A 23,519-nucleotide genomic window follows, 5' to 3' on the forward strand; every position below is an offset into this window, starting at 1 on the left:
TCTAAATTTTTGTCATGGTATTAATGGTCATATAGAGCACGAACTAGTTCTAGGAAAAGGTTTCTTCTACCTTCCTGTACATGATTTCTGATTAGAGTCTCCATCAGTTTTCTGCAGAGAACCATAAGCATGTCTAACGGCAACTTTGAAGTCTGCACAATGATGATTCCTCCAGGACAGTGATAATGCCACTAAGCTGAAAAATACCACCTAAAGTTTGGTTTTTGGACTATAAATTTCTCAGAACAATTTCGAAGTGGCTAGCTGAGATAATCCAGAATCCCAGTCCACTCTAGCCAGGATTTGAGACAAGCCTTTTACCTCCCCATTACATAGAGACTGGACAACAAATGATACAGCTACCTCTCGCAGGACCTAAAAATTACTCAAAATTTCCTTTATAATATCCCCTAAAGATACCATCATGCCCAAACAGCAAGAATTAAATTTAAGTATATGATGTTCACATTTCCCAAGAGGTGGGGTGGGTAGTTTTTGGTCATTCAATAGGTAATGGATATGTGCCATTGTTTAGAGGGATTGGTTACAAGTTGTTATTGATTACGGGAAGGAAAGTTGAACAAAGAATTAGATTCAAGGTTCTTGTTTTGAAAAGAACAAAGGGGACTATAGATATGATAGGATAAAAGGGCACATTATTGAATCCAAGTTTTGCCAGCACAATTTGTTGAAGATGCTCTCTTTTTTCCATTGTATACTTTTAGCTCCTTTATCAAAAATCAGGTGTTCATAGATTTGTGGGTTAAAGTCAGGGTCTTCTATTCGATTCCATTGGTCGACTTCTCTGTTTTTATGCCAATACCAAGCTGTTTTCAATACTGTAGCTCTGGAATAGAGTTTGAAGTCAGGGCTGGTAATGCCTCCAGACGATCCTTTATTGTATAAGATTGTTTTGGCTATCCTGGGTTTTTTGTTTTTCCATATAAAGTTGATTATTGTCTTCTCCGGATCTGTGAAGAATTTTGATGGGATTTTGATGGGGATTGCATTGAATCTATAGATTGCTTTTGGTAGAATCGCCATTTTTACTATGTTGATCCTCCCAATCCAGAGCAGACCTGAGACAGCAAACTCCAGAGGAGCAGATATAGGGGAGCAATCAATCAGTAAGTGGGCCAGAGTCAGAGGTCAGAGATTGCTGTGGGTCGGGCACGAATCATGGATCTTCGAGAAAGTCGACCTGAGCTAGGACCCCTGTGGGTATGGACATTAGTCTAGGACCTCCCAGGGAGTAGGCAAGAACCAGAGAATTTTGCTGGTCCAGGCATGAGTCTGGGACCTCTGAGGGAGTAGGCCTGAGCCAGGTCTTCTGCGGGTCCAGGCACACCCGAGTCTGGGAACTCTGAAGGAATAGATCAGAGCCAGAGTCCTTTATAGGACCAACCACAAGCCTCTGCAGGAGTGGGTCCAGACCAGAGACATTTAGAAAAACAGATTTAAGCCTAAAACTTAGGCTAGAGCAGGTCTGAGACAGCAAATTCCACAGGAGCAGAGCAAAGCCCAGGAACACTGGGCTATCTCCAGGAACATTGAGTGACCAATGGGGTAACGAGAACCGTGGCACTGACTGTACCATGAGGAACAACCATCTGAGCCTTGAATTTGATGGCACCTAGAAAATTAATCACCAGAACCACAGACAGCCCCAACCACACCAATTAGAGGAAATGATGAGTAGACAAGGTAAGAACACACGTAACACCACAAAGATCAATATGACACCAGTAAAATCTAGTGGCCCTACAACAGCAAGACTTGAACAACCAAATATAGATGAAGCAGAAGAAAATGACTTAAAAAATAACTTTAGGAGAATGTTTAAAACTCTTAAAGAGGAAATGAGAAATTCCCTCAATGAAATGGAGGAAAAGACAAACAAAAAATTGGAAGACATCAGCAAATCCATTAACGAAAACCAAGAAAAACAATCAAACACATAAAAGAAGATATTCAAGACTTGAAAACTGAAATAAGTACAGTAAAGAAAACACAAACCAAGGGAATTATAGAAACAGAAATCATGAGAAAATGATCAAGAACCACAAAGGCAAGCATAAACAGCAGAATACAAGAGGTGGAAGAGAGAATCTCAAGCACGGAAGAGACAATAGAGGAAATAGACTCATCAAAGAAAGCATTAAATCTAACAAAAGCTTAAACCAAAATAACCAGGAAATATGGAACACAATGATAAGGCCAAATCTAAGAATAATAGGTATAAAAAAAGGAGAAGAAGTTCAACTCAAAAGCACAGAAAATATATTTAACAAAATCATAGAAATCTTTCCCAACCTATAGAAAGATATTCCTATGAAGATTCAAGAAGCTTACAGAACACCAAATAGAAGGGATCCAAAAAAAAAGTTTACATAAGTGACCCCAAAAATTCTACAAAGGAACTTCTACATCTCATAACCACTTTAAGTGATGTAGCAGGATACAAGATTAACTCAAAAAAATCAGTAGCCTTCCTTTACACAGATGATAAAAGGGCTGGGAATGAAATCAGAGAAACAACACCCTTCACAATAGCCCACAAATAGCATAACATATCTCGGAGTAACTCTAACCAAACAAGTAGAAGGCTTGTATGAAAGGAACTTTAAATCTTTGAAGAAAAAAAGTGAAGAAGACACCAAAAAGTGGAAGAATCTTCCATGATCTTGGGTAGATATGATTTAACATAGCAAAAATGACAATCTTATCTAAAGCAATCTACAGATTCAATGCAATGCCCATCAAAATCTTAGCAAAATACTCCACAGAACTTGAGGGAACTTCATATAGAAAAGCAAAAACAATCATGTATAATAAAAGAACTTCTGGAGGCATCAAAATCCCTGACATAAAAATCTAATACAGAACTACAGTACTGAAAACAGCCTGGTATTGGCATAAGATCAGAGAAGAGGACCAATGGAACTGAATTAAAGACACAGATATTAATCCACACATGATTTTTGACAAAGAAGCTAAAAATATAAAATTGAAAAAGAAAGCATATTCAACAAATATTGCTAGCAGAACATGTACAAGAATGAAAATAGATCTATATCTATCACCATGCACAAAACGCAAGTCCAAATGGATCAAAGACCTCAACATAAAACCAACCTTACTGAACATCAAAGGAGAGAAAGACAGAAGTATCCTTGAACACATTAGCACAGGAGATCACTTCCTAAATATAACCACAGAATCACAGACACTGAGAGAAACAATTAATAAATGAAAGCTCCTGAAACTGAAAAGCTTCTGTAAAGAAAAGGAAATAGTTTTTCAACAAGATTAAATAGCAGCCTACAGAATGGGAAGAGATCGTGAGCACCCCACATCAGACAGACAACTAATAACCAAAACATAAAATGAACTAAGGAAAGTGGACACCAAAAGAACAAATAATCCAATAAAAAATGGAGTACAAAGCTAAACAGGGACTCACAACAAACAAATCTCAAATGGCTGAAAGACACTTAAGGAAATGCTCAACAACCATAGCCAGCAGAGAAATGCAAATCAAAACAACTCTGAAATGCCATCTTACACCTGTCATGAAAGCCAAGATCAAAAACACTGTTGACAACTTATGCTGGAGAAAATATGGGGTAAAGGGAACACTCCTACATTGTTGATGGGAATGCAAGCTGTACAGCCCCTTTGAATGTCAGTGTGGTGATTTCTCAGAAAATTAGGAAACAACCTTCCTCAAGACCCAGCAATACAACTTTTGGGTATATATCCAAAGGATGCTCAATCGTGCCACAAGGACATGCGCTCAACTGTGTTCATAGCAGCATTGATGGTCATAACCAGAACTCTGAAGCAACCTAAAACCACCTCTACCAAAGAATGGATTAAAAAGTTGTGGTAAACTTATGCAATGGAGTACTACACACTAGAAAAAAATAACATCTTGAAATTTGCGGGCAAATAGATGGATCAAGAAAAACCATATTCTGTGACGTAATCCAGGTCCATAAAGACAAATATAATGTGTACTCACTAACAACTGGCTGTTTGACATAAAGCAAAGAAAAATCAGCCTACATTCCACAACCCCAGAGAACATAGAAAACAAAGAGGACCTTTAGGGAGACATAACTTAGAACTACGTATGAAGAAGGAAAGAAAAAGATCTCCTGAGTAAATTGGGAGCATGGAGGTCATGGGGAAGGGTAGAAGAATAAAAGGGAGAAATGGAGAGGAGCAGAAAATGAAGTATAACTCAACAAAAACAATAAAAAGAAAAAAGAAAGCAGAGATTTAAGAGCAAAACATAAATAAATCTGACAGAAAGAAAACACCAACCAATAGTTCATGTCAGTGCGGCTCATTTCCCACAGGGGAAAAAAAGAGAATGGAAATAGTTGGCTTTTACACAATTTAAGATTTGAAACTAGCAGGAAGTTACGTAGGGTATGTAGAGTTTCCTTGACGTTAGTAGAATTCTTGCATTTGTCCTAGCATTTATTTTAGTGAAGTAAGGCATAAGAAGAACAGTGCACAGACAAGGAAGCAAGAATCATCTGTGGTGTACAAAGGGAACAAACGCTTGTAAGTCTACAGAGCAATGCTATTCGCGTGTTCATCACAATGCCCATTATAATGAAAATGACTGGCACCATTCAAAACTGCACTTCTCTCTACCTGGTCATTCACTCTGAGTGTCTCGACGTTAGTGTCATCATACATGCCTCCGTTTTAGAATGTGAGGACACAGGATGCTACTCCACCTTGATTTTCACAAGGAAGCACTCCTAGGTTTGAGAATGTTTGTTTTACATGGTTTCTATTTGCAGTGGGTGTTTTCAGACAGATGGTACCAGCAGTGAATAGAAACCTCCACATCTCAGCAACTCTGACGTGACGGAACTGTAGTTACCATCAAGAACTGAGGCCCCATTCACACGATGGGAGATGGAAAAGGCCCATTATGCTCAAGTGATTTATTTGAAGGACCAAGAGTTGTGTTGAGAGGCAGAATGAAATTCTTCCCCATTTTCAGGTACTTCAGAATTCGTAGGACACTTTCTGAAACTATTTGTTAAATGCACAGTTTAAAAACTATCCAGTTACATAACTCCAAGCACTCCCTTGATTTCTGTGACTCTTTCCCAAATCCTGTCGCTGATTACTAAAGTCCTTGAGCTAAATCATGAAGTCCACTGGGAATGTACTGGCATCTCCTCCACTCTGCCCTTTGCACAATAGCCTCTTTGAGAAGATTGCCCATGGCCACTACTTTTCAATACATTGTAATTTAGCATCGCTATCTCTTTCTCTTTGGTTGGAACACTGCAAACTACAGCTAAGCCATGAAGCTCTCTAACAAATAATAATCCCAAACCCAAGGGGAAACTTCAAATAGTAAGTGGCGGTTAAGCATATGATGTACATTGAAGAAACACTATAAAGAGTTTCCAGGTACTTACTACACTCCTCGGGGCTTAACTCGGGATGCCAGAATTTAGGGAATGTTAATCCTGCACCATAGAGATTTTCAAGGAAAAAAAGTATAGCTCCAGGTCTAAGTGGGTAACCCTCAAGATCTGAGACTGTATGTGTTTCTTCATGCATTCCAGGCAGGATATATGGGGAACACACAGGCACACACAGGCACATGGGGAAGTGAGGGAGAGAGAGACAGACAGAGAAACAGAGAGGGAGAGAGAGAGAGACAGAGAGTGTCAGAGACAAGAGACAGACAGAATGCAAGACAAATAGACACACACACAGTGAGAGTGGAGAGAAAGAGAGGAGAGAAAGAGGGGAGAGAGAGAGAGGAGAGAGAGAGAGAGAGAGAGAGAGAGAGAGAGAGAGAGAGAGAAGAGAAGAGAAGAGAAGAGAAGAGAAGAGAAGAGAAGAGAAGAGAAGAGAAGAGAAGAGAAGAGAAGAGAAGAGAAGAGAGGAGAGAGAGAGACGGAGAGACAGAGAAGAGAGAAGCAGAGAATGCTCCAGAATAGTGAGGGGAGTGTCTCAGTGTTCAACAGCAGGGACAACACTGTATCAAGCAAGGAGGGCTGGGCTACTCACTCCCCTCCACTGCATCTCCTGCCATTCTGCTCTTGTTCCTTACACACAGCAGTTGGCTGAGGGCTGTGGTCGCAGGAGCTCTTCTCTCTGCCTTTGTCCCCAGCCAGTCGCTGTCATGAGCAGCAACTCACCCTCTGTACCCAAAGGAAATGACAGCAAGAGGCTCAAAAGGGATAGCAGGAGTGTTGTGGGCCCGTCCAGAGTGATCCACATCCACAGGCTGCCAAGCAGTGTCACCGAAAGAGAAGTTCTCTGTCTGGCGTTGCCGTTCGGGAAGGTGTCCAATCTACTGTTTCTGAAGAGCAAGAACCAGGCTTTCATGGAGATGAGCACGGAGGAGGCCGCCAACACCATGGTCAACTACTACACCTGGGTGTCTCCTGTGCTGCGTGGGCAGCCTGTCCACGTGCAGTTCTCCCGCTACAAAGAACTCAAGGTGAGCAGATGCCACGAGCAGGCCAGTGCTCCCGGGCAGGCAGGTGCCTCCAGCCAGGAGGGGGAACCCAAGCAGGGGAGTGCCTCTATCCAGGAAGCGGAACCCAGGCAGGGGAGTACCTCCAGCCAGGAGGGTGAACCCAGGCAGAAGAGTGCCTCCAAATGGTCCTGGGCCTCCAGCAGGGCAGGTGCCACCAGCAAGGCCCTTGCTTCTAGCTTTGTGGTTGTCCCCAGCCAGGAGGGCGACCACACTCAAGTGGATTCCCAGGCAGGCTGCGCAGGTGCCTCCAGCCAGGTGGGTGCCCAGCCAGGCCTGCCAGCTGAGAACTCAGATCGGGCAGCAGATTTGCCCTCGGCTGCCCCTGCCGCTGATGTGGACACGGGGACAGTGGTGGCCACGCACAGCTCTGTGCTCAGGATCCTCGTGGAGAACTACTTCTATCGTGTGACCTTGGACGTGCTGCACCAGCTCTTCTCCAGGTTTGGCACAGTTCTGAAAATCATCATATACAGTAAGAACAGCCGGTTCCAGGGGCTGTTACAGTATGCTGACGCACTGAGTGCCCAGCGTGCCAAGCTGTTCTTGGATGGGCAGAACATCTACGACGCCTGCTGCACACTGCGCATTGCCTTCTCTGGGCTCACTGACCTCACAGTCATGTACAACAACGACAGGAGCCGTGACTACACGCGCCCAGACTTGCCCTCGGGTGACAGCCAACCCTTGCCAGCCCAGAACATGGCCACAGCGTTCGATGCACCTGTCGTGGTCCCAGCTTCTCCATATGCAAGCACTGGGTTACTGCAAACATTTGCAATTCCCCAAACTGCAGGCTTTGCCATCCCAGAAGTGGGTACTGTCCTGGCACCCCTGGCCATACCAGAAGTGGCTGTGGCAGCAGCGGCAGCTGGAGCAGAGAGCCCAGTCGTCAGCTCAGGCTCCCCAGGTGTGGCAAACGCTGTCCTTCTGGTTGCCAACCTCAACCCTGAGAAAGTCACACCCCAAAGCCTCTTTATTCTGTTTGGTGCCTATGGCAATGTGCACCGGGTGAAGATCCTGTACAGTAACAAGGAGAACGCGCTAGTGCAGATGGCGGATGGCGGCCAGGCTGAGCTGGCCCTGAGGCACCTGAATGGGCACAAACTGTATGGCAAGACTCTCTGCATCATGCCATCGAAGCACCAGAGCGTGAAGCTACCCCAGGAGGGCAAGGAAGACCAGGGCCTCACCAAGGACTATGCCAAATCCCCGCTGCACCGCTTTAAGAAGCCCGGATCCAAGAACTTCCAGAACATCTTCCCACCCTCTGCCACCCTGCACCTCTCCAACCTACCCAGCTCGGTCTTGGAGGAAGACCTCAAGAAACTCTTCTCCAGCAGCGGGGGTTCTGTCAAGGCCTTCAAGTTCTTCCCAAAGGACCGCAAGATGGCACTGATCCGGATGGGCTCAGTAGAGGAGGCCATCCAGGCTCTGGTCGAGCTGCATGGTCACACCCTAGGCCCGAACCACCACCTGCGAGTCTCCTTCTCCAGGATCACCATCTAGAGGCCCCTGCCAGGCCCACTGCAGACAGCTTCCTCCACCAAAGAAAAGGAGAATTTAATGGCGGCTGCAGTGACCTGAACAGAACAGAGAGTGGCTGCTGTCTGAGGGAGAGAGAGAGATCAGTGGCTTCCTTGATGTTAAAAGGACTGACTGTGGTCACCTTGCTGGCAGTGGGGGAGGGAACCTCAAGCAGCCCTGTTATCCCTAGGAAGGGCAGGGTGCTGCCCCCTGGAGCTCCAGACACTTGGCCACAGCAGGTGCTCTGGACTGTACATCTGGCACTTTCCCACCCTTGAGACCTGCCTGTCCCCACCTGGGCTACTGTTGAGCTTTGGGGGTGAAGCGGCCTCCAGAGACTCAATGCGTTTGAACTCGTGGACACCAGTTGGTGGCATTCTATTGAAAGGCTGTGGAGACTTTAGGAGGTGGAACCTTCCTGGAGGAGGAGAGTCACCTGGAAGGGTGAGGAGGATTTGGAGCCCTGCCCCATTTCCTGTGCTTGCTCTGCTGCTTCCCGACTACCAGTGAGATGCCAACAGCCAGCCTCCTGCTCTCTGATACTGCTCCTGTTGCTGACACCTTCCCTTCTCCACCAAGGTGGGATGTGCCCTCCCCACTTCCTCCTTTATATTGGAAGGAGGGGGTTATTTGTTCTTCAGCAATGAGAACAGTAACAAGGCAGAATGAGATGTGGGATGGGCCAGGCCATTGCTGGGAAGAACCCGGCCATGTGGTATGCAGGGCTTCTAGGTGGTCTGGGGGCAGGAACTTGGGAGAGTTCAGAACTTTGCCCTGGGAAGGGCCTAGAATGCTGAAGGGAGAGCTTCATGGGCCCTCCTGGTAGGGGTTTGGAAGACCAGGACGCTGGGAGAAATCCAGGCAGTCGAGGAGGCCCGGCTTGTGAGGTTTCAGAGGGGACTAAGACTCCTTTGGGAACCGGGCTGGAGGCCATTTGTGTGAAATTCTGGCCAAGAGCCTAGCTGCATTTTGCTTGTGTCCTGGGAATGTGAGGGATGCAGAATTCAAAACCAGTGGGCTACTTTGTTTGTTGGGAGAACCTTAGGGACAGGATAGCACTCAGGCTGTGTGGAGGTCACTATCAAAGCTCTCACCCAAGCCTGCAGAGAGAGCAAGGAGTGGAGCAGAACGGTGTGAAAACCACAGACTGTCAAGGAGAGAAAAGAGGTCAAAGTTACAGCCAAACACAGCTGTCCCTGGGAATGGAATTAGCCCCAACACAGAGAGGCCTCCTGGTCTATACTGGCAGAGTAGGAAAGGTGCCAGGAGGGCACTCCGTGCCCACTGAAGGCTGTGACGTAGAAAAGTGATACTGTGTCGGGAAGGAGAGGCGTGGGTTAGAACACCGCTGGAGGTGGCTGCTGTTCAAAGAGAACACCTCGGAGGGCCATTTGCTCTGACTGAACTGAACCACCAAGGCAGACAGAGAACACTACTGTTTTTTTTAGTCCTGGGGAACATACGACATCTCAAGGTGGTGTGGCAACACACTCCACCTGCCGCCCCGTTTGCAAGCGCAGTAAAATGCTTACAAAAAATACACGAAATAAAATAAAATAAAAGATTGGGCAATGACAGCTTTGGGTAAGAGCCAATGAAGCCACTGAAACTAGGCAGTGGGCCAGGTCATGGTCCAGACTAGAGGTCCCTGGGTTGCTGCTGCAAAGCTGTGGAGGCAAAGCCTAATTTGCAGCAGAGACCCCAGGACGTGGGGGATGCCAAGAGCATGTGCCAACCCCTGAGACAAGGTGTGGCTGCAGAGTGGAGTCCTCGCAAGAGAGGGACTCCATGGACCCCAGCTGGAGGGACTGTTCTACGCCAGACCTTTGGAAGCAGTCGGGTTCCCAAAGGAGCCCCAGATGACGGACAAGAAGCTGCAGCCTTTCCTCTCCTGGATTTCAGTCTTGGTTTGCTCTGATCTTTCTTTGCTGTGTCCACATATTTCCTCTGTGCCATTGTGTCTTGGTAGAATATAGATACCTGTATGTACATATATCTACATACTATGACATAATGTGTGTGTGTGTGTGTATATATATATATATATATATATATATATATATATATATATAGCCATCATATATAACCAGCATTTGATTTTACAGGGGCTCAGAGTTAAGAGAAGGCCTTGAGGCTCAGGAGAGATTTGTACTCTTGAACACTGTTGGAACTGTTAAAGACCGTGGGTTCCTTTGACTTTGGAATGGGTGTTGTTTGCTTTAGGTAGTGGCCATGAGCCTATGGTGGGCAGGGGCAGAATGTAGTGTTTAGAACATATGGGCTCACGTGTCTGAATGCTTGTTCCTCGGCTGGTGGCGCTCTTTGGGAAGGTTTTGGATTCTTTCATAGGTGGAACATGGCTGGAAGAAGCAAGACAGCAGGATCCAGTTCTGTGCTTCCATAGCCCAGGCCAACTTCTCATCCTCTGTCTGCTTCCCAGCTGAGATGGATGCAGAGCGACAGGCCATGCCTGCCTGCAGACCTTCCCGGCTACAATAGACTGTATCTCCTCACATGGCAAAGACAATAAACTTCTCTTGCTTTCACCTGCTTCTTGCCGAGTATTTGAGCACAGCAGCGAGAGAAATAACTAATGCAGCTACAGACCCACGCTAACCACCTGAGCTGGTTAACCACTGAGGTGGGGCTCTCCTCCAGGTGAAGTTGCACCTCTGCTTGATGGCTGGGGTAGGCTAGGTGGTTCTCAACCTGTGGTCCACGACCCCGGGGAGCATAATGACCCTTTCACAGGGGTCACCGAAGAGCATTGGAAAACACAGATGTTTACATTACAATCCATAGCGACAATAATAATGTCCCGGTTAGGGGTCACCAGAACATGACAAACAGTATTTAAAGGGTCCCAAAACTAGGAAGGTTGAGAAGCACTGCCTTAGGGAACTGGGGAAGGCAGCAGAGTCCTCAGAGAAGACAGTGCAAACTTTCAAATGCCATCATTTCTGCAGTCGTTCCTCAAAGTGCTTGTCACTGCTTGTCACAGGTGAAAATAAACCTCAAGAATAGTGTCAGGCTTATCACTGTTAAGTTAAAAGGTAACCAGAGGTAGGGGCCCAGGTAACACGACGATGAAGAGCAAACAGGTGAGAGTAAATGCTACCAGCTGTGCCTCCGCGACCCAAAGTTAACACAAGCTGAAAGGTGAGTTCATGGTAGTAAATGGGGTGAGCTCTCTCCTATCTCAAACACGCATCCCAGCTTTCTGCACTGCACAGGACAGCCTTTAGCCGACTGCAGAGTTGACCTGACAACAACAGAGTGAGGTTAATCATTTTCTCCTTTGGTAGGCTTAAGGAAGCACAGCAGTTTTTGCTCTTGAGGCTCAGGCCATCCTAGGCAGAATGAAGGGTTCATGCCCCACTTTAATAAATGCCCCATGGGTAGAGCCTTGGGGGACCTGCTTCCTGCTTCTCTCCCGTGCATCTGTCTTTGACACTCCAAGGTGTATCTTTCTACTTGGGCTCTATTAAATTAAAGCTCACTTAGCCTTTGCTGTGCTCTCTGCCCCGACCTTTGCGAAGGTGGAAGCAAGGCTGATGTTAGGTAACTTTACTCAATGGCCAAGGTGCGGTTCTCCAGATATCCTGTAATCTGTAATCAGATATGGGTGCAGGGACAGAGAGATACCTAATGACGCAATACACAGGGCATGATACCCTGGCCCACTCGGTGACTTGAAGCACTCCCTCTCCCCGCTTCTCTGTCCCTCTAAGTCTTTCTCTCTGCCTCCCCCAGACCCCTCCACCTGGTTGCTTGGGCCTCTCTGAGACCTAAATGTTTTAAATCTCTCTTTCTCCTCTCCCAGTGTTTCCCTTACACCAGGTCTCTACCTTCTTTCCTGCCTTCGTGTTCCCTGCCAGGTGCCTCCTCTGATGGCTCCTTCTGACACCTAGGCACTTCTTGTTGTTTCATTTCTATTTCTGTTGTGAAACAAATGACAAGAAGCAACTTGTACAAGGAAGGGTTCTCTAGGCTTGAACATGGTCGGCAGTCCATCACTGAGGGAAGCCAAGGCAGGAACTTGGGGTAGGAACTTCATGTTTCTTGACGGAAAAGCCATGGAGGAATGCTGCATATTGACTTGTTCCTCCTGACTTATTTACTTTGCTCACACTCCAGGACCACCTTCCAAGGGATGGTGCCACACACAGTGAACTTGGGCCTTCCACACCAACCATTAATCAAGAAAATGCCTCCACGACCTGCCTCCAGACCAGTCTGATGGAGACCTTTTCCCAGCTGAACCTCCTTCCTCTCAATTGACTCTAGCTTGTGTCAAGTTTACAAAATGGATTTACAAAATGCTTACAACTAACTTTTCTAGAAGACTCCATTTCCTGGCCTCCCGTCACTAGAAGCCATTTGACCTTGCTGCCTGTCCCCTCTCCCTAGGCCTCTGCCATTCTGGCTCATTCACTCTCCCCATCACCTGGATATCTAACCCCAAGAGGCACTCAGCCATCACTAGTGTGTGTATGGGGGGGATGGAATTCCTTTGTCTGTGTCTTCTTTGTGCCTTGTGTCCCTGCTGAGGCTCTCTGTTGGAGGCTATCCTGCTCCCGAACAGTCCCATAGCTGCCCTTTCCTCAGGTGCTGTCCCCTGAGAGGCTGTGTTAGATGCTCCAACCTTGCCAGCTTGGCACTTGGCCTTCTTTATTCCACCTGCCTCCCCAGACAGCTCTGAGGGACCCTCCCCTGCTTGTCTCCCTGTCAACATTTTGGACTCACTGGCTCTGACTGTTTTGGAAGATATGGAGGCTGCAGGCTTTCCCTGTTCTTGCTTTTTTAACTGTGACCATTCTAGCCACCTCCCCATTATGGTTTGTTTTTATTTGTTTTGTTTTGGTTTTCTGTTTTTACTATTCCATCAAGCCCTGCCTTTGCACCTTTTGACCATTGATATTTTATTCGTGATTCAATTAATGGTGAGCCCTTGTATTCACTTTTTGTAGGATGTTTACTGATTACCAAACCCTTCAATATAGTGTTTTCTGTCTATAGACTTGACGCCCGGGTTTAACTTTACCATATCTACTTGTCACATTACACATTTGTGTTACTGACATGGTTATGCACAAGATTATAATGGGGTGATATAATTTTGTCTAAAGTGGACAAATATCAAATTGGAATAAATCAATGATTTCTCATTCTTAGTGAGAAATCCCTGGTAGTATAAAGGTGGATGAAACAGTTGAAAACTTCTGTAAAGCACAGGAGGTGGATCGTTGCCCATTTCAGGGAGTTATGGGACATAATTGGAAAGTTTGAAAGTGAAAGACAACATATATTTTGATGGTGACCTTTATACTATCTTTTCAATATGCTTATTACCTTCCAGTATTCTAGGAGACATTAAGCTATGCATGAATGCCTCCTGTAGTTTGGCAAGGCCCAAAGCCCACTGGGAGGGAAGTCTCCTTAATGGTACCCTGTACTTCTTTGGGGTGCTACTTTCTTGTGTTGACAGTCTTTTGAGAAGGATTCTCTTCTGTACAGATTAGAGAAGGGAAAAGGCCACCAGGGATGCCCTTGGCCTGCTTTCTGTCTCATGGGTTAGCAGGTGTACAAAGCCAAGATATATCAGGATGGACTGGTTCCCAGGAGGACACGGCATACTTCATTGGAGACGATACTCTTCTGCAGCAGGTAGGCCTCTTGTGAGAGGCACCCTCCTACAGTAGAGAGTAAGGTAGAAGAAAACTCCCTGGAAATCTCTTCCCCCATGGGCTCTGCCTATTCCTCTGTCTTCCAGAATGGAACCATCCATCTATTCCCAGGGACCAATTTTGTGACACATCCTTCATGATTGAAACAATTTGGGGGCGAGGCTGATGGAGGAAGGTCATTGGTTAATTAAATAAAGAAACTGCTTGCCCTGATAGGTTAGAACATAGGTGGGTGGAGTAAACAGAACAGAATGCTGGAAGGAAGAGGAAGTGAGCCCAGAGATGCCATGCTCTTCTCTCCCGGGCAGACGCGAAGCTCTCTGAGGCAGACGCATGAAGCTCAGACCCAGGATGGACGTAGGCTAGAATCTTTCCCGGTAAGACTTACGCTACACAGATTATTAGAGATAGGTTGATCGGGATATGAGAATTAGCCTATAAGGGCTAGAGTTAATGGGCCAAGCAGTATTTAAAAGAATACAGTGTCCGTGTAATTATTTCGAGGCATAAGCTAGCAGGCGGCCAGGGTGCTGGGGACACAGCCCCACCACTCCTATTACTACATGAGGCAGATCTCTGTGTGTGTAAATACACTTGTCACTAAGCCTATGACTTACCTGGAACCCCAGAAGCCATATGGGGAAAAGAGAGAACTAATTCCCACATGCTGTCCTTTGACTTCTGCAGGCATGCCTTCACATGTACACAGAAACACACAGGCTCATGGGCAGAGATATGTGTGCTTGCACACACATACACAGATGCTCACAAATAATAAATGTAACATGGAGATTTGGAGTTCCAGCTTCTGAAGGAAAACATTTCATCTTCTATGTGACTGGTTAAATGATGTGAAGTATTTAGTCCTTCATTACTTTAAAAGAAACCTAAGGGGCTGGAGAGAAGTTTCAGAGGATAGCAGGTCTTACTGTTCTTTTAAAGAACCATAGTTCTGTTTCTAGCACGCACTTCCAGCAGCTCAAAATTGCTTATAAACCCAGTTCAGGGATCTCTGACATCATCTTCTATCCTCCATGGGCATAAACACAAATGAAATACTAATCAAAAAAGAATAAGAGAAAACCAAACTTATTTGAAGAGTACATGATTAAATGGTGTCTAAACTTAAAAAAATGTCCTTTCCTGCTAACAGAACAATTAACATGTGTAGATTATGTTTATAACAATAAAGTGCTTAATATACAATGTACATGTTTTCCATGATTCAAATACATTTCCTGGATTTTCATTAAAATACAATAAGCTGTTTCATTCTGTAAGTGTTTGGGGGTTTTGTTTTGTTTTAAAACAAAAAAATCAGTAAGTAGCTAAAGGTGTACTAGAACTCAGTATATAGTCAGTCTAATCTCAACTTTGTAGCAACTCTACTGTCTCAATCTCTCAAGTCAAACTACAAGAAGAGGTGTCAGAAGGGGCCATCAGAGGAGGCACCTGGCAGGGAACACGAAGGCAGGAAAGAAGGTAGAGACCTGGTGTAAGGGAAACACTGGGAGAGGAGAAAGAGAGATTTAAAACATTTAGGTCTCAGAGAGGCCCAAGCAACCAGGTGGAGGGGTCTGGGGGAGGCAGAGAGAAAGACTTAGAGGGACAGAGAAGCGGGGAGAGGGAGTGCTTCAAGTCACCGAGTGGGCCAGGGTATCATGCCCTGTGTATTGCGTCATTAGGTATCTCTCTGTCCCTGCACCCATATCTGATTACAGATTACAGGATATCTGGAGAACCGCACCTTGGCCATTGAGTAAAGTTGCCTAACATCAGCCTTGCTTCCACCTTCGCAAAGGTCGGGGCAGAGAGCACAGCAAAGGCTAAGTGAGCTTTAATTTAATAGAGCCCAAGTAGAAAGATACACCTTGGAGTGTCAAAGACAGATGCACGGGAGAGAAGCAGGAAGCAGGTCCCCCAAGGCTCTACCCATGGGGCATTTATTAAAGTGGGGCATGAACCCTTCATTCTGCCTAGGATGGCCTGAGCCTCAAGAGCAAAAACTGCTGTGCTTCCTTAAGCCTACCAAAGGAGAAAATGATTAACCTCACTCTGTTGTTGTCAGGTCAACTCTGCAGTCGGCTAAAGGCTGTCCTGTGCAGTGCAGAAAGCTGGGATGCGTGTTTGAGATAGGAGAGAGCTCACCCCATTTACTACCATGAACTCACCTTTCAGCTTGTGTTAACTTTGGGTCGCGGAGGCACAGCTGGTAGCATTTACTCTCACCTGTTTGCTCTTCATCATCGTGTTACCTGGGCCCCTACCTCTGGTTACCTTTTAACTTAACAGTGATAAGCCTGACACTATTCTTGAGGTTTATTTTCACCTGTGACAAGCAGTGACAAGCACTTTGAGGAACGACTGCAGAAATGATGGCATTTGAAAGTTTGCACTGTCTTCTCTGAGGACTCTGCTGCCTTCCCCAGTTCCCTAAGGCAGTGCTTCTCAACCTTCCTAGTTTTGGGACCCTTTAAATACTGTTTGTCATGTGCTGGTGACCCCTAACCGGGACATTATTATTGTCGCTATGGATTGTAATGTAAACATCTGTGTTTTCCAATGCTCTTCGGTGACCCCTGTGAAAGGGTCATTATGCTCCCCGGGGTCGTGGACCACAGGTTGAGAACCACCTAGCCTACCCCAGCCATCAAGCAGAGGTGCAACTTCACCTGGAGGAGAGCCCCACCTCAGTGGTTAACCAGCTCAGGTGGTTAGCGTGGGTCTGTAGCTGCATTAGTTATTTCTCTCGCTGCTGTGCTCAAATACTCGGCAAGAAGCAGGTGAAAGCAAGAGAAGTTTATTGTCTTTGCCATGTGAGGAGATACAGTCTATTGTAGCCGGGAAGGTCTGCAGGCAGGCATGGCCTGTCACTCTGCATCCATCTCAGCTGGGAAGCAGACAGAGGATGAGAAGTTGGCCTGGGCTATGGAAGCACAGAACTGGATCCTGCTGTCTTGCTTCTTCCAGCCATGTTCCACCTATGAAAGAATCCAAAACCTTCCCAAAGAGCGCCACCAGCTGAGGAACAAGCATTCAGACACGTGAGCCCATATGTTCTAAACACTACATTCTGCCCCTGCCCACCATAGGCTCATGGCCACTACCTAAAGCAAACAACACCCATTCCAAAGTCAAAGGAACCCACGGTCTTTAACAGTTCCAACAGTGTTCAAGAGTACAAATCTCTCCTGAGCCTCAAGGCCTTCTCTTAACTCTGAGCCCCTGTAAAATCAAATGCTGGTTATATATGATGGCTATATATATATATATATACATATATATATATATATGTATATATATATATATACACACACACACATTATGTCATAGTATGTAGATATATGTACATACAGGTATCTATATTCTACCAAGACACAATGGCACAGAGGAAATATGTGGACACAGCAAAGAAAGATCAGAGCAAACCAAGACTGAAATCCAGGAGAGGAAAGGCTGCAGCTTCTTGTCCGTCATCTGGGGCTCCTTTGGGAACCCGACTGCTTCCAAAGGTCTGGCGTAGAACAGTCCCTCCAGCTGGGGTCCATGGAGTCCCTCTCTTGCGAGGACTCCACTCTGCAGCCACACCTTGTCTCAGGGGTTGGCACATGCTCTTGGCATCCCCCACGTCCTGGGGTCTCTGCTGCAAATTAGGCTTTGCCTCCACAGCTTTGCAGCAGCAACCCAGGGACCTCTAGTCTGGACCATGACCTGGCCCACTGCCTAGTTTCAGCGGCTTCATTGGCTCTTACCCAAAGCTGTCATTGCCCAATCTTTTATTTTATTTTATTTCGTGTATTTTTTGTAAGCATTTTACTGCGCTTGCAAACGGGGCGGCAGGTGGAGTGTGTTGCCACACCACCTTGAGATGTCGTATGTTCCCCAGGACTAAAAAAAACAGTAGTGTTCTCTGTCTGCCTTGGTGGTTCAGTTCAGTCAGAGCAAATGGCCCTCCGAGGTGTTCTCTTTGAACAGCAGCCACCTCCAGCGGTGTTCTAACCCACGCCTCTCCTTCCCGACACAGTATCACTTTTCTACGTCACAGCCTTCAGTGGGCACGGAGTGCCCTCCTGGCACCTTTCCTACTCTGCCAGTATAGACCAGGAGGCCTCTCTGTGTTGGGGCTAATTCCATTCCCAGGGACAGCTGTGTTTGGCTGTAACTTTGACTTCTTTTCTCTCCTTGACAGTCTGTGGTTTTCACACCGTTCTGCTCCACTCCTTGCTCTCTCTGCAGGCTTGGGTGAGAGCTTTGATAGTGACCTCCACACAGCCTGAGTGCTATCCTGTCCCTAAGGTTCTCCCAACAAACAAAGTAGCCCACTGCTTTTGAATTCTGCATCCCTCACATTCCCAGGACACAAGCAAAATGCAGCTAGGCTCTTGGCCAGAATTTCACACAAATGGCCTCCAGCCCGGTTCCCAAAGGAGTCTTAGTCCCCTCTGAAACCTCACAAGCCGGGCCTCCTCGACTGCCTGGATTTCTCCCAGCGTCCTGGTCTTCCAAACCCCTACCAGGAGGGCCCATGAAGCTCTCCCTTCAGCATTCTAGGCCCTTCCCAGGGCAAAGTTCTGAACTCTCCCAAGTTCCTGCCCCCAGACCACCTAGAAGCCCTGCATACCACATGGCCGGGTTCTTCCCAGCAATGGCCTGGCCCATCCCACATCTCATTCTGTCTTGTTACTGTTCTCATTGCTGAAGAACAAATAACCCCCTCCTCCCAATATAAAGGAGGAAGTGGGGAGGGCACATCCCACCTTGGTGGAGAAGGGAAGGTGTCAGCAACAGGAGCAGTATCAGAGAGCAGGAGGCTGGCTGTTGGCATCTCACTGGTAGTCGGGAAGCAGCAGAGCAAGCACAGGAAATGGGGCAGGGCTCCAAATCCTCCTCACCCTTCCAGGTGACTCTCCTCCTCCAGGAAGGTTCCACCTCCTAAAGTCTCCGCAGCCTTTCAATAGAATGCCACCAACTGGTGTCCACGAGTTCAAACGCATTGAGTCTCTGGAGGCCGCTTCACCCCCAAAGCTCAACAGTAGCCCAGGTGGGGACAGGCAGGTCTCAAGGGTGGGAAAGTGCCAGATGTACAGTCCAGAGCACCTGCTGTGGCCAAGTGTCTGGAGCTCCAGGGGGCAGCACCCTGCCCTTCCTAGGGATAACAGGGCTGCTTGAGGTTCCCTCCCCCACTGCCAGCAAGGTGACCACAGTCAGTCCTTTTAACATCAAGGAAGCCACTGATCTCTCTCTCTCCCTCAGACAGCAGCCACTCTCTGTTCTGTTCAGGTCACTGCAGCCGCCATTAAATTCTCCTTTTCTTTGGTGGAGGAAGCTGTCTGCAGTGGGCCTGGCAGGGGCCTCTAGATGGTGATCCTGGAGAAGGAGACTCGCAGGTGGTGGTTCGGGCCTAGGGTGTGACCATGCAGCTCGACCAGAGCCTGGATGGCCTCCTCTACTGAGCCCATCCGGATCAGTGCCATCTTGCGGTCCTTTGGGAAGAACTTGAAGGCCTTGACAGAACCCCCGCTGCTGGAGAAGAGTTTCTTGAGGTCTTCCTCCAAGACCGAGCTGGGTAGGTTGGAGAGGTGCAGGGTGGCAGAGGGTGGGAAGATGTTCTGGAAGTTCTTGGATCCGGGCTTCTTAAAGCGGTGCAGCGGGGATTTGGCATAGTCCTTGGTGAGGCCCTGGTCTTCCTTGCCCTCCTGGGGTAGCTTCACGCTCTGGTGCTTCGATGGCATGATGCAGAGAGTCTTGCCATACAGTTTGTGCCCATTCAGGTGCCTCAGGGCCAGCTCAGCCTGGCCGCCATCCGCCATCTGCACTAGCGCGTTCTCCTTGTTACTGTACAGGATCTTCACCCGGTGCACATTGCCATAGGCACCAAACAGAATAAAGAGGCTTTGGGGTGTGACTTTCTCAGGGTTGAGGTTGGCAACCAGAAGGACAGCGTTTGCCACACCTGGGGAGCCTGAGCTGACGACTGGGCTCTCTGCTCCAGCTGCCGCTGCTGCCACAGCCACTTCTGGTATGGCCAGGGGTGCCAGGACAGTACCCACTTCTGGGATGGCAAAGCCTGCAGTTTGGGGAATTGCAAATGTTTGCAGTAACCCAGTGCTTGCATATGGAGAAGCTGGGACCACGACAGGTGCATCGAACGCTGTGGCCATGTTCTGGGCTGGCAAGGGTTGGCTGTCACCCGAGGGCAAGTCTGGGCGCGTGTAGTCACGGCTCCTGTCGTTGTTGTACATGACTGTGAGGTCAGTGAGCCCAGAGAAGGCAATGCGCAGTGTGCAGCAGGCGTCGTAGATGTTCTGCCCATCCAAGAACAGCTTGGCACGCTGGGCACTCAGTGCGTCAGCATACTGTAACAGCCCCTGGAACCGGCTGTTCTTACTGTATATGATGATTTTCAGAACTGTGCCAAACCTGGAGAAGAGCTGGTGCAGCACGTCCAAGGTCACACGATAGAAGTAGTTCTCCACGAGGATCCTGAGCACAGAGCTGTGCGTGGCCACCACTGTCCCCGTGTCCACATCAGCGGCAGGGGCAGCCGAGGGCAAATCTGCTGCCCGATCTGAGTTCTCAGCTGGCAGGCCTGGCTGGGCACCCACCTGGCTGGAGGCACCTGCGCAGCCTGCCTGGGAATCCACTTGAGTGTGGTCGCCCTCCTGGCTGGGGACAACCACAAAGCTAGAAGCAAGGGCCTTGCTGGTGGCACCTGCCCTGCTGGAGGCCCAGGACCATTTGGAGGCACTCTTCTGCCTGGGTTCACCCTCCTGGCTGGAGGTACTCCCCTGCCTGGGTTCCGCTTCCTGGATAGAGGCACTCCCCTGCTTGGGTTCCCCCTCCTGGCTGGAGGCACCTGCCTGCCCGGGAGCACTGGCCTGCTCGTGGCATCTGCTCACCTTGAGTTCTTTGTAGCGGGAGAACTGCACGTGGACAGGCTGCCCACGCAGCACAGGAGACACCCAGGTGTAGTAGTTGACCATGGTGTTGGCGGCCTCCTCCGTGCTCATCTCCATGAAAGCCTGGTTCTTGCTCTTCAGAAACAGTAGATTGGACACCTTCCCGAACGGCAACGCCAGACAGAGAACTTCTCTTTCGGTGACACTGCTTGGCAGCCTGTGGATGTGGATCACTCTGGACGGGCCCACAACACTCCTGCTATCCCTTTTGAGCCTCTTGCTGTCATTTCCTTTGGGTACAGAGGGTGAGTTGCTGCTCATGACAGCGACTGGCTGGGGACAAAGGCAGAGAGAAGAGCTCCTGCGACCACAGCCCTCAGCCAACTGCTGTGTGTAAGGAACAAGAGCAGAATGGCAGGAGATGCAGTGGAGGGGAGTGAGTAGCCCAGCCCTCCTTGCTTGATACAGTGTTGTCCCTGCTGTTGAACACTGAGACACTCCCCTCACTATTCTGGAGCATTCTCTGCTTTTCTCTTCTCTCTCTCTCTCTCTCTCTCTCTCTCTCTCTCTCTCTCTCTCTCTCTCTCTCTCTCTTCTCTCTTCTCTCTTCTCTGTCTCTCCGTCTCTCTCTCTCTCTCTCTCTCTCTCCTCTCTTCTCTCTCTCTCTCTCTCTCTCTCTCTCTCTCTCTCTCTGTCTCTCTCTCTCTCCCCTCTCTCTCTCCCCTCTTTCTCTCCTCTCTTTCTCTCCACTCTCACTGTGTGTGTGTCTATTTGTCTTGCATTCTGTCTGTCTCTTGTCTCTGACACTCTCTGTCTCTCTCTCTCTCCCTCTCTGTTTCTCTGTCTGTCTCTCTCTCCCTCACTTCCCCATGTGCCTGTGTGTGCCTGTGTGTTCCCCATATATCCTGCCTGGAATGCATGAAGAAACACATACAGTCTCAGATCTTGAGGGTTACCCACTTAGACCTGGAGCTATACTTTTTTTCCTTGAAAATCTCTATGGTGCAGGATTAACATTCCCTAAATTCTGGCATCCCGAGTTAAGCCCCGAGGAGTGTAGTAAGTACCTGGAAACTCTTTATAGTGTTTCTTCAATGTACATCATATGCTTAACCGCCACTTACTATTTGAAGTTTCCCCTTGGGTTTGGGATTATTATTTGTTAGAGAGCTTCATGGCTTAGCTGTAGTTTGCAGTGTTCCAACCAAAGAGAAAGAGATAGCGATGCTAAATTACAATGTATTGAAAAGTAGTGGCCATGGGCAATCTTCTCAAAGAGGCTATTGTGCAAAGGGCAGAGTGGAGGAGATGCCAGTACATTCCCAGTGGACTTCATGATTTAGCTCAAGGACTTTAGTAATCAGCGACAGGATTTGGGAAAGAGTCACAGAAATCAAGGGAGTGCTTGGAGTTATGTAACTGGATAGTTTTTAAACTGTGCATTTAACAAATAGTTTCAGAAAGTGTCCTACGAATTCTGAAGTACCTGAAAATGGGGAAGAATTTCATTCTGCCTCTCAACACAACTCTTGGTCCTTCAAATAAATCACTTGAGCATAATGGGCCTTTTCCATCTCCCATCGTGTGAATGGGGCCTCAGTTCTCGATGGTAACTACAGTTCCGTCACGTCAGAGTTGCTGAGATGTGGAGGTTTCTATTCACTGCTGGTACCATCTGTCTGAAAACACCCACTGCAAATAGAAACCATGTAAAACAAACATTCTCAAACCTAGGAGTGCTTCCTTGTGAAAATCAAGGTGGAGTAGCATCCTGTGTCCTCACATTCTAAAACGGAGGCATGTATGATGACACTAACGTCGAGACACTCAGAGTGAATGACCAGGTAGAGAGAAGTGCAGTTTTGAATGGTGCCAGTCATTTTCATTATAATGGGCATTGTGATGAACACGCGAATAGCATTGCTCTGTAGACTTACAAGCGTTTGTTCCCTTTGTACACCACAGATGATTCTTGCTTCCTTGTCTGTGCACTGTTCTTCTTATGCCTTACTTCACTAAAATAAATGCTAGGACAAATGCAAGAATTCTACTAACGTCAAGGAAACTCTACATACCCTACGTAACTTCCTGCTAGTTTCAAATCTTAAATTGTGTAAAAGCCAACTATTTCCATTCTCTTTTTTTTCCCTGTGGGAAATGAGCCGCACTGACATGAACTATTGGTTGGTGTTTTCTTTCTGTCAGATTTATTTATGTTTTGCTCTTAAATCTCTGCTTTCCTTTTTCTTTTCATTGTTTTTGTTGAGTTATACTTCATTTTCTGCTCCTCTCCATTTCTCCCTTTTATTCTTCTACCCTTCCCCATGACCTCCATGCTCCCAATTTACTCAGGAGATCTTTTTCTTTCCTTCTTCATATGTAGTTCTAAGTTATGTCTCCCTAAAGGTCCTCTTTGTTTTCTATGTTCTCTGGGGTTGTGGAATGTAGGCTGATTTTTCTTTGCTTTATGTCAAACAGCCAGTTGTTAGTGAGTACACATTATATTTGTCTTTATGGACCTGGATTACGTCACAAAATATGGTTTTTCTTGATCCATCTATTTGCCCGCAAATTTCAAGATGTTATTTTTTTCTAGTGTGTAGTACTCCATTGCATAAGTTTACCACAACTTTTTAATCCATTCTTTGGTAGAGGTGGTTTTAGGTTGCTTCAGAGTTCTGGTTATGACCATCAATGCTGCTATGAACACAGTTGAGCGCATGTCCTTGTGGCACGATTGAGCATCCTTTGGATATATACCCAAAAGTTGTATTGCTGGGTCTTGAGGAAGGTTGTTTCCTAATTTTCTGAGAAATCACCACACTGACATTCAAAGGGGCTGTACAGCTTGCATTCTCATCAACAATGTAGGAGTGTTCC

General features: G+C 47.2%; 2 protein-coding genes across 2 annotated transcripts; one reads left to right on the forward strand and one right to left on the reverse strand.

Moving 5' to 3' along the window:
• The first annotated feature begins 6,169 nt into the window (after positions 1 to 6,169).
• On the forward strand, positions 6,170 to 8,035 carry LOC142840670 (polypyrimidine tract-binding protein 1-like). Its single transcript, XM_075957227.1, has 2 exons — positions 6,170 to 6,533; positions 6,801 to 8,035. The coding sequence occupies exons 1-2, from the start codon at positions 6,170 to 6,172 to the stop codon at positions 8,033 to 8,035; spliced, it is 1,599 nt and encodes a 532-aa protein (XP_075813342.1).
• An 11,059-nt stretch (positions 8,036 to 19,094) lies between these two features.
• On the reverse strand, positions 19,095 to 20,960 carry LOC142840669 (polypyrimidine tract-binding protein 1-like). The gene is made up of 2 exons (XM_075957226.1): positions 20,597 to 20,960; positions 19,095 to 20,329 (listed from the first exon to the last, which is right to left on the reverse strand). Exons 1-2 carry the CDS (start codon positions 20,958 to 20,960, stop codon positions 19,095 to 19,097), a joined length of 1,599 nt encoding a protein of 532 aa, XP_075813341.1.
• Positions 20,961 to 23,519: the final 2,559 nt, after the last annotated feature.

This window comes from Microtus pennsylvanicus, chromosome X (genome assembly GCF_037038515.1).
Source record: "Microtus pennsylvanicus isolate mMicPen1 chromosome X, mMicPen1.hap1, whole genome shotgun sequence".
Classification (NCBI taxonomy): Eukaryota; Metazoa; Chordata; class Mammalia; order Rodentia; family Cricetidae; genus Microtus; species Microtus pennsylvanicus.

Bases quoted from the DNA above. Each gene is read 5' to 3' on its own strand.
- LOC142840670 (XM_075957227.1), top strand. From the start codon at position 6,170: ATGAGCAGCAACTCACCCTCTGTACCCAAAGGAAATGACAGCAAGAGG. The intron at 6,534-6,800 runs GTGCCTCCAGCC...GTGCCCAGCCAG, and splicing joins CAGTGCTCCCGGGCAGGCAG to GCCTGCCAGCTGAGAACTCA.
- LOC142840669 (XM_075957226.1), bottom strand. From the start codon at position 20,960: ATGAGCAGCAACTCACCCTCTGTACCCAAAGGAAATGACAGCAAGAGG. The intron at 20,330-20,596 runs GTGCCTCCAGCC...GTGCCCAGCCAG, and splicing joins CAGTGCTCCCGGGCAGGCAG to GCCTGCCAGCTGAGAACTCA.